The 15,002-nt window shown below is 33.4% G+C and overlaps 3 protein-coding genes across 3 annotated transcripts; 1 reads left to right on the top strand and 2 right to left on the bottom strand.

Moving 5' to 3' along the window:
- The first annotated feature begins 3,105 nt into the window (after positions 1 to 3,105).
- On the top strand, positions 3,106 to 7,437 carry LOC107028484 (KAT8 regulatory NSL complex subunit 3). The gene is made up of 6 exons (XM_015229564.2): positions 3,106 to 3,386; positions 4,148 to 4,209; positions 4,286 to 4,421; positions 4,979 to 5,048; positions 6,613 to 6,678; positions 7,115 to 7,437. The coding sequence occupies exons 1-6, from the start codon at positions 3,202 to 3,204 to the stop codon at positions 7,328 to 7,330; spliced, it is 735 nt and encodes a 244-aa protein (XP_015085050.1). The 5' UTR covers positions 3,106 to 3,201; the 3' UTR covers positions 7,331 to 7,437.
- Positions 7,438 to 7,935: 498 nt separating this feature from the next.
- On the bottom strand, positions 7,936 to 8,960 carry LOC107028485. Its single transcript, XM_015229565.2, has 2 exons — positions 8,368 to 8,960; positions 7,936 to 8,130 (listed from the first exon to the last, which is right to left on the bottom strand). The coding sequence occupies exons 1-2, from the start codon at positions 8,890 to 8,892 to the stop codon at positions 8,125 to 8,127; spliced, it is 531 nt and encodes a 176-aa protein (XP_015085051.1). The 5' UTR covers positions 8,893 to 8,960; the 3' UTR covers positions 7,936 to 8,124.
- A 2,343-nt stretch (positions 8,961 to 11,303) lies between these two features.
- Positions 11,304 to 12,928, bottom strand: LOC107028483 (hornerin-like). Its single transcript, XM_015229563.2, has 2 exons — positions 12,020 to 12,928; positions 11,304 to 11,529 (listed from the first exon to the last, which is right to left on the bottom strand). Exons 1-2 carry the CDS (start codon positions 12,836 to 12,838, stop codon positions 11,515 to 11,517), a joined length of 834 nt encoding a protein of 277 aa, XP_015085049.1. The 5' UTR covers positions 12,839 to 12,928; the 3' UTR covers positions 11,304 to 11,514.
- Between the last annotated feature and the right edge of the window lie 2,074 nt (positions 12,929 to 15,002).

Below are 15,002 nucleotides of genomic sequence, written 5' to 3'. Positions count from 1 at the left end.
ATATATATATATATATATATATATATATATATATATATATATATAACGATAATAAAAAATGATCATAATAAGTTACTCTAATAACGATCATAAGTCCTAACTATATTTCTACTCTATCGCACTCTCTACTCTAATAAAAAATCTAAAAGTTTCATGTCACATGCATGAAAACTATGTTCGACAATAATATCTTTCCCTTTCTTGTTAAATAATTAAATAAAAATGCGATCAACTAGAGTAATCTTAATCATCTCTGATCAATCCATGTTGATACTAAACGAATCACTAAAAACGGAAAGGAAGACTAATCACCATCCTGCTCGAACCTTTAGAAAATTAAAAAAAAATATAACCATTTTTTTCCCTATTAGAACCAACTACAATGATTTCTTTTTTGAAAAAGAAAAACTTTGTGGTCCTATAGTGAAAAGATAAACAGTCACATACACAACACTTTGAGCTGTAGTCCACCACACACAAATGTGATGAACAAACAACTATTGGCAAGTTGTGTGTGTAACAGTAGCAATATGGGCCCTCTTTGAAGACCTAAAAATGAAGAAATTGAATTCATGTGAGCACTTTATTTTAATTTTTATCTAGTTTAGGTTATATTCAAGGACAACATTTTTACCTGCAATATTTCCATTTTTTGACAAACGTTAAAGTGCAACTTGCTAACTCTCATGACATTATTGTGTTTGTGGGGTTACTACCTCCTCGTCCTTTTTATCTTTCACATGTTACTTGTTACGAGAAGGACGATATTCATATGGTAAATATTGTTCACCTTTAGATGGAAATAGTGTTTTGGGTTGATAAGAGGAGCAAAATAATGAAAGATTTATTTGTTGTTAACCGTTATATTTTTTTAGATAAAGTGATCATGTCTAAACGTTATATATTTTAGATAAAATGATCATAATAATACCCGCTTACGAATTCCTTGTTCTTTTTACCTTTCACATGTTACTTGTTACATGCAGGACATTATTCAAATGGTAAATATTTTCACCTTATAGTGGTTTATATCGATAAGGGAGCAAGATGGCGGAAGATTTATTTATTTCTTTCTTTTGAATGTTTATTGTTAAGTAAATAAATAAAAGTGTATCGTGTTGTATCTAATTGTTCTATATTTTTTAGATAAAATGATTGCAATAATGCCCGCTTGGCCATGAATTTTTCTTGGACATGTACATGATGAGTATGCGTGCACTTTCTACTTTAATTTAGAAGAGAAATATTATTATATTGAATTGAAGTGAAGCGATTGACCTTAGATTATGCGCCACTAATGTAGCGGCTTGTTGAAAGTTTGATAAACTCACATCGTCTATTTTATATATAATTTGTCTCCTCACATTCGAGCAATCCATGTCCGTTCATAGCACGATAAAAAAATAATTCACTATAATTAAGAGAGGAAAAAGAGAAACGAGGGACATTTGTTCGTTTTTATTTACAAATAAATAAATAAATATTATTGCAAGTTGGAACATGTTAAATAGGTTTAACAAGATATTTTAATTCTTTGCATTATCAAAAGTATTTAATGCCAACAAAATTTACTTAGTCTTAATCTAGTCTCAAAAGCCAAAAAACAGTGGAATGAAAATGACTAATTAATTATTTGGGAACTAAAATACAATTGACCTAGGGAAATCCCCTTGATTATATATATATAGTTGGTCAAAACTCAAAAGTCAACCAATCCAAAATCCAAATACATCTAATCTACCTAAGAAGATGGAAGTTTTGGATCTTATTTTTTTGATAAATCAAAAAATAAAGTAGTTTAATTAATTAATTCCTAATTTATCTCAACCATACTTGTGTAATCCATATATAACCCATATCTTTCAACTTGTATGACTAACAAAAGTTGTTAACAAGTCATGAAGGGGATTGGACATGATCAATATTGAATTCGAATTGAAATATATAGTAATGTTTATTTTCAAATAGTTTCAAATTTAGATAGTAAAAAAGTAAATTAATGTTTAAAGAGAAAAAATGTGAACGATAAATTATAAATTATATTCTGAATATCCATGATAAAATGTATTTAACAAATGACAAAGTGTATTCATGTAAATATTTTAAAATGCCATCTATAAAGACACACTTAGCAAATGTTATTTGTGAATTATTATATGTATTATATGCCATCGTGATTGAAGTGCTTTCACCTTAAATAATAATTTGAACGTCTATGAGCTCCTAGCAAATAAAGTTATGCACAATGTATGTGTAATCGTGTATAATCAACTTATTATATGTATACCGGCCATAAAAAGCAAATAATGAATTTAATCGACTATTTGTATAAAGAAGGGATAATTGTATAGAATGACAAACTAATAATATAAAATAAATATAGTAGCTAATCTTTAATTTATTTGTGTTTCATAGCCAAGTATTTGTCAGTCCCTCTCTTCGTCATATTTTCGCTCGCCACTCTCCCTCTCTTGCTTGCTTATTCCTGTCGCTCGCCTCTCTCGCTTTTAAATTGTGTTTCTAACTGTATAAAGCGAGAGAAAATTGTATAAACACATGCAAATACATATATTTTTGCACTTATAATGATACAATACAAATATTTCCCTACCCAAGTCTTTTTCGCCTTTCTCTTTTATACAAATTCAAATTGTATATAATTTCTCTCTTTCTCGTTTTATACAATTCGATTCAATTGTATATTTCCTGCCCAAGTCTCTTTTGCCTTTCTCTCTTTCTCATTTTATACAAATTCAAATTGTATATAATCGTCCTATATACTTATAATTATACAATTCGTTTTATACAATTCTCTGCCCAAGTTTCTTTTTCTTTCTTGTTTTATACATTTTTTTTTATACAATTCGCTTCAATTGTATATGTACAGCGAATTATACATATATATGTTTGCTATGGAGTGCAATTATGCAAACTTTGCTACAATATACAAATATGAATTTTGTGTTTGCTATATACAAAAGTTAACCCAAAAGAATCTAACGAAATCCAAGCCCATGGGCCTATTTTCTTTGATCTTCTTTTCAGCCCAGCCCATATTTCCACCGTTTTGCTAACTTCCCCAAATATTGGCGCGAAAAATCAATATCAGCAAAATTAGGCGTTAAATTCCATTTCTGGCATCACTTTTCCGGTAGTTCAAATCCAATTCCGCCGGCGTTCTGTCCACCAGAATCGGTACTAATGCCGACACGAAGAGCTTCAAAGCGAAGACGTACTGTGCAGAAAGAAAAAGCAGAAGATATAAAAGTTCAACAAGTGGAAGAAGAAAAAGAAGCAGAGGTGAATGGAAGTTCAAAAGAAAAGTCACCAGTAGTGGTATTTGCTCATGGTGCTGGTGCTCCTTCCACCTCCGATTGGATGATCAGGTCATCTCTCTTATATGCAGTTTCGCTTTTAGTTACATGCATTAATATTTGAGTGTTATATGGATTTTAATTTCATAATATGTGATACGCTTCATGTACATAGCTAAGCAGAGACAAATCTAAAATTTTGAATTTTGTAGGTTCCTACAACTATGTCAGATTAAAATTATAATGATAACTGAGTTCATAGTCAAATATTGGGTTCAGATGAATCTGTAAACAGGCATCTGAATCCACCACTGTAGCTAAGTTCCGCCCATCCGAGTTAAACGTATCAGGTTCTAATTTTAGGTGAAGGAGGAGGGTTGCGGTAGACTGATATCGAGCTGGAAAAAAAGTTTTTAACTGTGGATATAGAAATAGAGTGGATTTCTATAACTGATCAGCCAATTTGGGATTTAAGGTGTGTTAGGGGTAACGGAAATCGATTACTTCAAAAGGAAAACAAATATTATGGAAGAGAAAAATGAATTTTCACTTATGGAGGGATGACAATTTCTGCCTCACAATTTTTCTGGCTTTTACTCCATATCATTTGCTTCAATCAACTAATTGACATAGTTGTTATTTAATACACGAAATAACCAAACTACACTACTCGTTAACCGTTATATGATTTTTTATAGTATTTTCTCCCATGCATGCCAGACACTTCAAGAAAGCATGTTAGTTACTTGTAAATGGCCTTTCCATAATTAGAATTTTGCTACATGCTTTCTATGTATAAACCTTCTGTGCTAACTTATGACTGCTTTATGAAGATGGAAGGATATGTTGACCAAGGAACTGAACGCTGCTGAAGTTGTGACCTTTGACTACCCATGTAAGATTTATGGGTCACTTTAACCACACATTATATATCAAATATTTTCTTGCTGAATTTCTATGGATTATGGCAGACATGTCTGGTGGAAAGAGGAGGGCTCCCCCCAAGGCAGACAAATTGGTTGATTTTCACTCTAATGTTGTCAAAGAGGTGGCTGCTAAATACCCTGGGCATCCGCTGATCTTGGCAGGGAAGTCAATGGGTTCAAGGTGATCGTCATTACATGCATTCAGAACACCATGTATAACCATCAATGTTTCAATATTTCTCCCAGTGAAGTAGCAACTACAAGAGTTATTTTATTCCTATAACCATAGTTTTTCCATTTGTGAACTTTCTCCTGTTTATTTGAAATCAGTTTATGTCATCCAGACAACTTACTTCTAACCTTTGTCAATAATAAAAAGGGCAAGTCATGTTGAGTTTCTAGCTCAATTATGTATCAGGGTTGTAGTCAGAAAGGAACCTCTTGTGACATATGTATTTCAGTATGTGTTCAGAAAGTAACTTTTGTGTAGATATCTTATCTTTTATAACGAGTTACAGCTCAAATTTGGTTTGCTGGATGTTCTACTACTTTCTGATTTCAGTGCTTGAATTTTTCTTTTAGATACTATGCAGAAAGGTTCTATATATATATATATANTGTGTGCATTGCCTGAATTAGTATTTTATTGCCTTCGTGCACTAGAGAATTGATGAAGTGTAAGGTAATGACATTTAATTCCATATTCATACCTGCAACAAATGTCCTCTTTTGTTGTAGGGTTAGCTGCATGGTAGCTGTTAATAGCATTGGTGCTTCAGCTATTGTTTGCTTGGGCTACCCATTAAAGGTTATTTATTATCCTGATAATACTCCTGTTGTTCTTTCCCATCTTTATTACAATTCTAATTCCTATTGCTTAATTTTGATGCATGTAAAATGTAAACCTTTGTTTTATTTACTTTTCGTTTTCCCTTTTCCGCCAAAGCTGGATTAGTTAATGATGATTCTTTTTTTGATAATGGTAACTTAATGAGTTAATGATCATTGATTTGGAAGATTCATGTCTAATCTTTTTAAAGCTTAGCCGAGATTCTACCTCCAACATGTATTTTGCTGACGTTCATATGATGGTGCCTTTTGGAAGATCGCGTCCAAATAATTCGAGTAAACCAATGCTGGCGGAAAGTTGATGCTTCTAACATACTATAAATCTTATCCCACCATAAATTCATGGATTTTTGTGTGTTTCCCATGCTGGATCGAAATTTTAAGTCTTAGCTTACAACCAAAAGGTTTTTTAAAGCTCCCCAAAAAGGTGGAGGATATTACTCAGTTTCTAGATAGTTTAAGAGGGATATAGGTGGCAGATTTCTTTGGTTTTGCTTACTGTAAACTCCAGATGTAACTACTACTAAAATACACTATTGGTGTATTCTGTCTATAAAATGTTAACTTTCTCAAAAGGTTTTTTAAAGCTTATAAAATTTTGCATCTCCTTTGTTTCACAAGCTAGTAAGCTGGATTTAAATCTAGCTTCTTTTGCACCCTCACAGGGATGACAGTTGGACAACAGTTGTTTGTGTCAAACACCAACTCAAATATATTTTTTCTCTTCTAGTTTTAAAAGCTGGATTGTTATGCCCTCTATTTGAAACAAAGGAGCTGCTTTACAATTTTTCGTTAATATCTTTTCCACAAGTCAAAAAGTCCATTACTATTTTGAATTAGGAGAAAAATAACCGTCACGTTTAAATAAATCACAAGGTATTATAAGAAGAAAATCTCTTGATTTCCTTATTGCTAGTTTATTTATTTTTAGCACTTGAAATGATTTTCTTATCATTCTTGATATTTATTGCGATGTAAAGTTCTTGAATACTTGCATTTTTTTTGGTCGTTGGAGGCTACAAATTGTTTTGAGAATGTACTTTCTACACACTTTACATCGCTGTGCTCATGTATGCACAATTGGTTGCAGTCAAGAATCAATTTGCTTTTGATGTTTATATACATGTTCCTTGCATGATGTGCTACATTCAGTCTTATTCCAAAATCAAGTGCTTTGTTTCTGTCCATCTTGAGTGGTCTAAATTGATTATTAAGATTAGACTGCTCGTCATAAAAACTAAGTGCAGGTACACCTGAACAACTAAACCAAGAACCAAGGCAATAACATTAGTTTTTGAGTTTGATGTTCATGATCATGATGTTCATTACTTAGATGGTTATAAAGGGGGATCTGTTTAGGCATGTAGGTATGTACTGCAGTGAATATATTTACAGCATATATAGCATGCGAAGTTTACCGTTATTATAATTGTTTTTACCATTTTTAGTTATCTTTTGCTGAATATATACAGAGTCATTTTTAAATAAAATCTCTTTTATAAGTCTGGTCGCAAATCTTTCAGGGTGCAAATGGTGCAGCACGAGATGAGTTGCTGTTACAAATTGATGTACCTGTTATGTTTGTTCAGGTAAAAGCACTTTGTCGTAGATGTTTCACATGGACAAAACGGCCCATCTTATTGAGGCTTATTTGTTAGACGGGCATTATTTGTTATTAATAGGCACAAGAATGGACACACATTAGCTAAATCTGAATTGCTTACAGATGGGCTATATGCTTACTTGTATATGTGGGGCTGAGATATACATTTGAATCGACATATATGGATACATAAATACGATTCATTATGATTTCTTTTGACTGCTTTTGTGCACTCATTGCTAATTTGCTAGGTATAGCTAACTTTTTTATATTATTCACAGCTCAATCAGTCGTGTTTTCTCAGCCATTACTATAATATCATAAATTCTGTTGCTTGGGAGTTGGGAGGGGGTGATGGTGCTAAGTGTAAACTTATTCATGCTCAAGATTTTGTATAAATGTTATGGCTTAATTTCATGTAGGGTAGCAAAGATGGGCTTTGTCCACTCAAGAAGCTGGAAGCTGTAAGAAAGAAAATGAAGTGTGTTAATGAATTATATGTGATAGATGGTGGTGATCACTCCTTCAAAATTGGCAAAAAGCACTTGCAGTTGACTGAGTCCACCCAAGAAGAAGCTGAAAAGCTTGCTGTTCATGCTATTGCAAGTTTTGTTTCTAATCATGCGAAAGAGGGGTGAAGTTTTTAATGGTAAGAAACAGTTGATGGTTTAAAATATTTTGTCCAGTTTGCGCAAAGATGGTTCATGAATACTTCCTTGTAGTCTATAGGTTTTTTTCCTTTTTTTTTTTGGGGGGGGGGGGGGAGTTTCTTATGACATTGTTGTACAATATCTACAAATGTTGCTCCCTGTGAAGTATTACTAGTAATTAGTATCTGAAGCTTTAGCCTCTATTTCTTTTGTCCACCTCTAGAGTATCCTGTCTGTCTATTTCTCTATGATTTCATTACTTCAATGCTCATTTTCATCAGTGGTCCAAGTTTCTGTATGACAAATGTGGTATACACTCACTTAAAGAAATAGCAGGTTCCCGTAAATAATTTCTGAAAATTTGTTTGTGGTTTTGGTTATAGCCACGATGTATGGCCATTATATGCACAATCCCGTTCACTAGGGTTTCTATGTTTTCTATAAGCTTTGGAAAGAAAATAGGTGGTCATTGGCCATTATATGTGCAACCCTGTTCATAAGGTATTTTTCACCACCCATTTTCTTTTTTGTTTGATATAGGTAATGCTAATAAGTATGTGATTATATGGTTATATTGGTGTATTAATGAAAAAAGTCTTCTTTCTTCAGATCACTAAATTTCAACATTGAGCTTTTTCATTGCATAATCGAAATGATAAACACTTATTGACATGACACATCATTCCACCATTTACGTATAAGAAATAATGATGACATATGCCTTATTCAAGTTGCTTTCATCCTTGCACTCCTTGTAGCTGATCTTTCGCAGGACTCCTCTTTTAGTTCTTCACACCAAAAACAAGAATTTTAGGTTGTAGTAAAGAAAAGTTTTGATGTGCTCTGGTTAAGGGCTCAAATGTAGGAGAACATTTATTTATGTATTTCACGACATGTTACTTGAGAAAAAACTTTGTAGTTGTGATCATAATTGCAAGTGAAGTGTCCTACTAAGCTTATATTAAGATAAAGGACTATTAACACAATTGTCTTCTGAATGATTAGTAAAAGATTGCAGATCATACCTTCTTCCTTCCACACTTTTCATTATCGCTGTCATCACTGCTGCTGCTGCTGTCACTGAACTTGTATTTTTCTTGTTTGTTCCTCCTCATAGGCATGCAGTGGCCTTCCATCTTTTTCTTTCCATTAGTTGTAGTATGAGTTGCAGAATGTTGGGTATGGTTAGCATGAGTGCCATGAGTTGCACAGGACGCATGGCAGACAGGCTGACCTCCTTTCTGGATGGGTGCTTTCGTATGATGTTCACGGTGAAACATTTTGTGTGACATTTCTCTCATTTTTTCAGCGAAAGAGTGGTTCTCATTGTTTGTCTTTTGGACTGTTGGAGTGCTATTTTTGTTGTACACAGTTTTTTGGCTAGTCGGAGTGCTGGTCTTGTTGCAAACAGCCATTTGACTCATCGACGTATTGGTCTTGTTGCCAACTGCCTTTTGGCTAGTTGGAGTGCTAATCTTGTTGCTCACGGTGGAGGATTGAACATGATTAATGTTTTGCTCAGTGGGCTTGTTACATTGAACTGATGCCATGAGTGATCAAATTGAAACTAGATTCTGGACTGTTGCCTTCTTTTTGCTTGATATTCACAGAATGATTGATATATATATATATATACACACACATGTACGCAATAGCAACATGAATTAGTGGTGGGATTCTTTTCTTATTTTTCATCAATTGTTCTGTCATCTTTGAATCTCCTTTTCTGCCAAAGGCTAAACTTTGAAGAGCATCTCATTCTATTCCAGGCCAATTTATTTTTCTTATGTTTATATTCCAAATCCTTCTTTGAATATTAAACGTGTCCGTTATCAAAATACAAAAATATTCCAAAGCCTTCAGCTGAGCTTTTGATCGCATCCACCACACATATATTGTGCTTCAAGAAGAAGAGGTAATGTAGTCCATGGACTGACCTTTGGCTTTTACAAAAATATCAGTAAGAATAAGACTGGTTGCCATCCTTTTGAGATTCCCCTATCTTTTCTTCCTCCTGTTTCATTTGAAAAAGTACAAGTAGAAATTGTACTGTTCAGACTTAAGATTTGCATATAAAATAGACCCAAAAAAGAAAAGGAAATGCTGGGATTATTTTGCTATTTAAATATTGAAAATTTGATGCGCCAATAATTTAATTATTTCCTTTAGAAAGATCGAAGTGTAAATTTGAGAGAAGAAGTGCTGAAACTTATTTTCATCTTGACTAATAGATGAAGGCGAATCAAGATATTATTTCAATAGAAAGCATGGAAAAATTATTTATCACTAATCGCTTTTGTAAATAGTGAATATTTTCTGGTGTTCTAAATTGAAGGTTACTAGCTGAGAGTTGTGGAGGGTTGTTTACATCTTTTAGGTTTGAACTATGGCTAGAAATGATCACTTTCACAAGAAGGTTCAATTAGCACACATTGAGGATAAAATGAGAGGAGGTCACTTGAGATGGTTTGATCATGTCCAGTGTTATGCACTGGTGTGAAACCATACGATGAAGCTTGAAGGTCTTAAAGAAGGACGAGGTAGCCTTAAAATCACATAAAATGAAGTTTTCTCAAGGACCTTCAGTATTTGGGATTCATGTAGACTTAGTAAAATATGGGCAATATAGGTGTTATAGTTTAGTTGAGGATATGTTTTACATGTTTGCACTTCTGTTCTAGGTCATATGCTTGCTAGGAGTGGTTTAACCTTTCAGAGATCCATACCTTTAATTTAAAAAGCGCACACAACTTGTAATACTTTTTATTTGTATTTGCATAGTATTGGCATGAAATGATTTAAATGAAGTTAAGTGGTAAGTGAGGATTCATATAGCTGACCCTAACTTTCTTGGAATTGAGGCGTAGTAGCAGTTGTCATTGTTATACCCCTAGGCTCCAGTAAAGGTTTTATGTGTAATTTACTAGATTCTTATTCTCTCTGTCTCTGCTCTCCATCTCTTTCAGTTTGGGCTTTATGAACATCAGCATTCCTAATTTTTTGGTTAAATATGCATAGTCCACTAGGCCCTAATCTATCGTCCGGAGTGTGTTAGTTTCAATACACTCTCTCTTCATTGGTTTAGGCTGGACGAGACTGAGGTAAATTTTAAGAATTTATTGAACTTCATGGGCTCTTTCAAAATATGAGTTTAGAACTTAATATTTATACTGCTTTTCAAGTGTTTTTCACAAATACACATGTTTATATGGTTTCAGTCAAGAACGGTGGGTTCAATTGAACCCATTCTTAAAGCTATCCGTCTCTCTTGTGTATCTCATTGCATTTTTCTTTTGGTCGTAATGATCATCTGGTAACTGATTTTATTCCTCTAAAAATGCAATAGGATCAAAGCCTTCAAATATCTGATAGAATATACTCTTTCTTTTACTTATACGTTCATGAGTAGTCTGAACAGTTTAAGCAAAAACAACAACAACAACATACCCAGTGTAATCCCACAAAGTGGGGTTTGGGTAGGGTAGAGAGTATGCGGACCTTACCCCTACTGCTGTTTCCCATAGACCCTCGGCAAAGCAAAACAGCCTGAACAGTTTAAGCCTTTCTTTTATTTTCATTTTGCATTGAACTTGTTTCTTATTGGTTTTTGGAGTTCCCAGGATGTTTTGAGCATTCTTCTTAGTTATTATCTCATTTGAATGGTAGAAAGAAGACAAACTTGCTTAGTTACTAAAAACTCCTTCAAAAATTATATTCGTCAGCTTTGATATCCTGACGTGCTATTACTGGAAAATTGTATCCAAATACTGGAGAAAATGCTCATTCCATTAGAATTGACTCTTTCTTTCCTCTATCCTTGCTCTCTTATTATCGGTTCATACTGATTCCATGATATTATGTGCAAATGTGTCTGATCATTGTTTGTTCATTGCATTTTCCACCATGAGGTAATATCGATTACTTTACCCCCACACCCCCAAAAAGAAAAAAGAAGAGAAAATACTGATCTCACAAGTTTATTTCATTACTTGAAAGGCCATAGGTAATAGGTACAGTAGAAGTATTTGCATTTATTCATTCAGCACACCTGACTCTTTCAGAGACACACACATAGCACCCCTTAATTAAAGTACATAATTTTTTAGCAACAGAAATTTATTAGTGGTATAGCTTCTGTCTCTTACTCACTTGATTGTTTGCAGCTTAGTTGTTCAGCAGCTTCCCTTCTGCAAAAGCAAAATTACAATTTAGGCTTCAAGGTAAATTGGGTACGTAGTAAAGTTGCTATCTTTATGAAACTGAGCATTATGAAGGGTTACACTAACTAATTCAAGATCTGTTCCCTTTCACAGTTTGTGGATGTCCAGGTTTTAGATCAATTTTGTGAAATACTTACTCTGTTTCAATTTGTTTGTCTTATTTTATTTTTTAATCTATTTCAAAAAGAATGTCTCTATAATTCTAACTTTCCACATGACATATCTAAGACTACAAGATTAAGGGTATTTTGGTACATTCAATATTTCTTTAGCTTAATACCTCAAGATACAAAAGTCTTCATTATTTTCTTAAACTCTATGTCAAGTCAAAACCAGTCAAACAAATTAATACGGCGGGAGCATTTAACATTGAAATCTGTTTTTTTCTTCTCTATTGTCAGTGCCCATCAGATTATACAGAAGCAATAATAGACAATAGGTTATATTTAGATGATACCTTCTTCCTTCCACAGTTCTCATTGTCGCTCTCATCATCGCTGCTGCTGCTGCTGTCACTGCTGTCACTGCCATCTCTGCAGTGTCCATCTTTGTTCTTCTTTTTCCTGATGTTATTCAGCTGACTACCTATCTTATGCATGATGCCCCCTTCCTTCTTTGAGCCATGGCACACAGTCTGCTGGTTGTGGCTACCATGACTTCCATGCACAGCAGTGGAGCCATGACTTGCAGTGTGCTGTCCGTGGTTAGCATGACCTCCATGCATAGCAGTGGAGCCATGGCCTGTTGAATGTTGAGTTTTGGTGCCATGGCATGCAGTGAGTTGGCCCTTAGCATGATTTCCATGAGTAGCGGTGGAGCCATGGCCTGCTGAATGTTGAGTTTTGGTGCCATGGCATGCAGTGTTGTGGCCCTTGGCATGATTTCCATGCCCAACAGTGGAGCCATGGCCTGCTGAATGTTGAGTTTTAGCATCATGGCATGCAGTGTTGTGTCCCTTAGCATGATTTCCATGCATAGCAGTGGAGCCATGGCATGCTGAATGTTGAGTTTTTGCACCATGGCATGCAGTCTGCTGGCAGTGGCTACCATGATTTCCGTGGATAGCAGTGGAGCCATGGCCTGCTGAATGTTGAGTTTTGGCTCCATGGCAGGCAGATTGCTGACCATGGTTGTCGTGGTGCAACATCTTGGTTGTCATCTGTTTCATTTTGTCAGCCAAGTGGTGCTCATTCGCCTTGTGGCAAGTGGCAGTGTTGGTGGTTTTGTGGCAGACAGTTGGTTGTGCAGCTGGCTTTTGGCACTGAAGTGACGCCATTGATATTCTTCAGAAACTGAACAGAAAACGACTCTTGGTATTTGAGTTCTAGTTTCTTATGGCTCTCTTACTCGATATAGCCATTCATATGACATCTATTTATACTAGTTTTGGCAGTGAAAATTCTTCTCTTTTAACACCTCACATCACTAGCTCTTATCATTTTTGAATCTTTTTTTTTTGTCAGGTAAAGCTTTTTCAGTGAGCCTTTATTCTATTCCTTGTAATAATTGAGTTATCTGTTTATTGTTCTATTTTCTGAACTTGGACTAACATATTTGGAACTATAGTAACTGGAAGAAAACTCTAGACAAATGAACACGTGGCCAGTGATTTGATAATTTCAACTACGTCTCAATCACAAACTGAATTATAATTTATGATTTTTGTTAAATTTTTTCGGAATCAGACTTGGTCAATTATTTTTGTTGCCAACTATGTGAAACTTAGAAATATTTAGATTTACAAATATGTATAGTACGTACTAATCGTAAAAGCACAAACTTGTTACGAGAAAGCTTGGTAGTATTTTTTTTTTCTTTCTCTAGTAGCTAGAGTATATTTGAATATTATATAGGTAGGAAATATATGCTACTTGCAAAATTTGAAATACTTCTTAACTTTATTCTATATGCGTTTCCATTATTTGTTGTCTAATTCCTATATTCTTTTCTCTTTTTTACATAATAATAAATAAATAAGAGGGCAATGAATGGCTACTTGCATATACATTTTGGTGATTTTATACTTAAGTTTTTGGCTTTTAATTTGACGGTGAAGGTTTTTATATGAGGCAAGTGAGGTTAAAAGTTCAATACCGTCAATTTTCAAAGTCATTTAGTGTAATTTGGACATGTTGGGCTAAAGCAAGAGTTGTCACATAAGCCCATTGCAATGGATGATCCAGTATGAAAGAATGATAATACTATTTTTATACCTTTATTAATGTGTACTGAATAGTCACATTTTTTTTAATAAAAAATTATTTTGTTCTTATCTCTCTCTCTTATAATACAACACAAAATTGACATCACTTTGTTAATCTCATTGAAATGTAAAAGAAAATGGGTAGATAATAATATGAAGCATATTCATATGTATACACTGTTAATTTGAAATTGTACGTTTCTAATATGTATACATCCTTAAATTATATTGTATAGTTCTGATATGTATACATATTCAAGTTGTAATTGATGTATACATATTTAAGCTGTATTTGATGTATACATATTTAATTGCTTTCATATTTGGCCCGATCAGGCTTCATATGTTGTATTTGATGTATACATAGTTAAGTTGTATCTGTATAGTTCTATTACATATACATCATTACTTTATATTTTGTACATTTATGAAATGTATACACTTCTGTATGTATACGCCACTAAATTGTAATTTATGTAGTTTAGATATGTATACACTCATGTATGTATAGACCATTAAATTTTATTCTGAATGTATACACTTTTGATATATTGAAATGGGGTACACAGTTTCTTCCCCTTTCTTTTTCGTGACATTTCACTTTTTATTTGAAGTTTGAAATACGTCAAGAAAGAGGAATATAAGAAATAAAAGAGATTAGGAAGAAGAAAAGGAAAACTATATCGTAAGAAAGAATTTTAGAAAAAAAAAAAGAGAAAACTTTTTTTTAAACAGTTGACAAATAATAAGAAGAAAGAAAATAGAAACAATAAAATAATTAACTTTTTATTTACAAAATATATTGATGAATTAAATATAGTAAAAAATAATAAAAAAAGATTTAGCATATCATCATACACAGGTTGAATGTACCTGTTATGCATAAGCTTAATTGCTTAAGACAAAAATTAAAGACCAATGCATTTGAATGTCTGGCCCGCAAATAAATGAAACACGTTAGATTCACCAAGTACAGTAATTCAATTTAAATTGACTTTTCAATTCAATTTTTCGTACATACTTCTCTTTGAAAAGAATTTTCCACTTCGAAAACTTGAACCTGAGAACTCTATGATTATAAGTCTTAACATACTGAGATGGATAGATCAACCTTTAAATAAATATTCAATCTTAGCTCTTACTTTTCTTTTTCTCTTGGAATGGTCTTTCCAAATTCCAATTGACTACTAAATTTACTATTATGTACAATGTTTACAGTTCTCATAATTTAATTATT

Source organism: Solanum pennellii, chromosome 8 (genome assembly GCF_001406875.1).
Source record: "Solanum pennellii chromosome 8, SPENNV200".
In the NCBI taxonomy this organism is placed as follows: domain Eukaryota; kingdom Viridiplantae; phylum Streptophyta; class Magnoliopsida; order Solanales; family Solanaceae; genus Solanum; species Solanum pennellii.
Note: the sequence above shows the minus strand (reverse complement) of the source record. Positions and strands in the feature narration are given on the sequence as shown.

Coding starts and splice junctions, on each gene's coding strand:
- LOC107028484 (XM_015229564.2), top strand. CDS start 3,202: ATGCCGACACGAAGAGCTTCAAAGCGAAGACGTACTGTGCAGAAAGAA. Junction 4,422..4,978: donor GGGAAGTCAATGGGTTCAAG/GTGATCGTCATT, acceptor CTTTTGTTGTAG/GGTTAGCTGCATGGTAGCTG. Junction 5,049..6,612: donor GCTTGGGCTACCCATTAAAG/GTTATTTATTAT, acceptor CAAATCTTTCAG/GGTGCAAATGGTGCAGCACG.
- LOC107028485 (XM_015229565.2), bottom strand. CDS start 8,892: ATGGCATCAGTTCAATGTAACAAGCCCACTGAGCAAAACATTAATCAT.
- LOC107028483 (XM_015229563.2), bottom strand. CDS start 12,838: ATGGCGTCACTTCAGTGCCAAAAGCCAGCTGCACAACCAACTGTCTGC.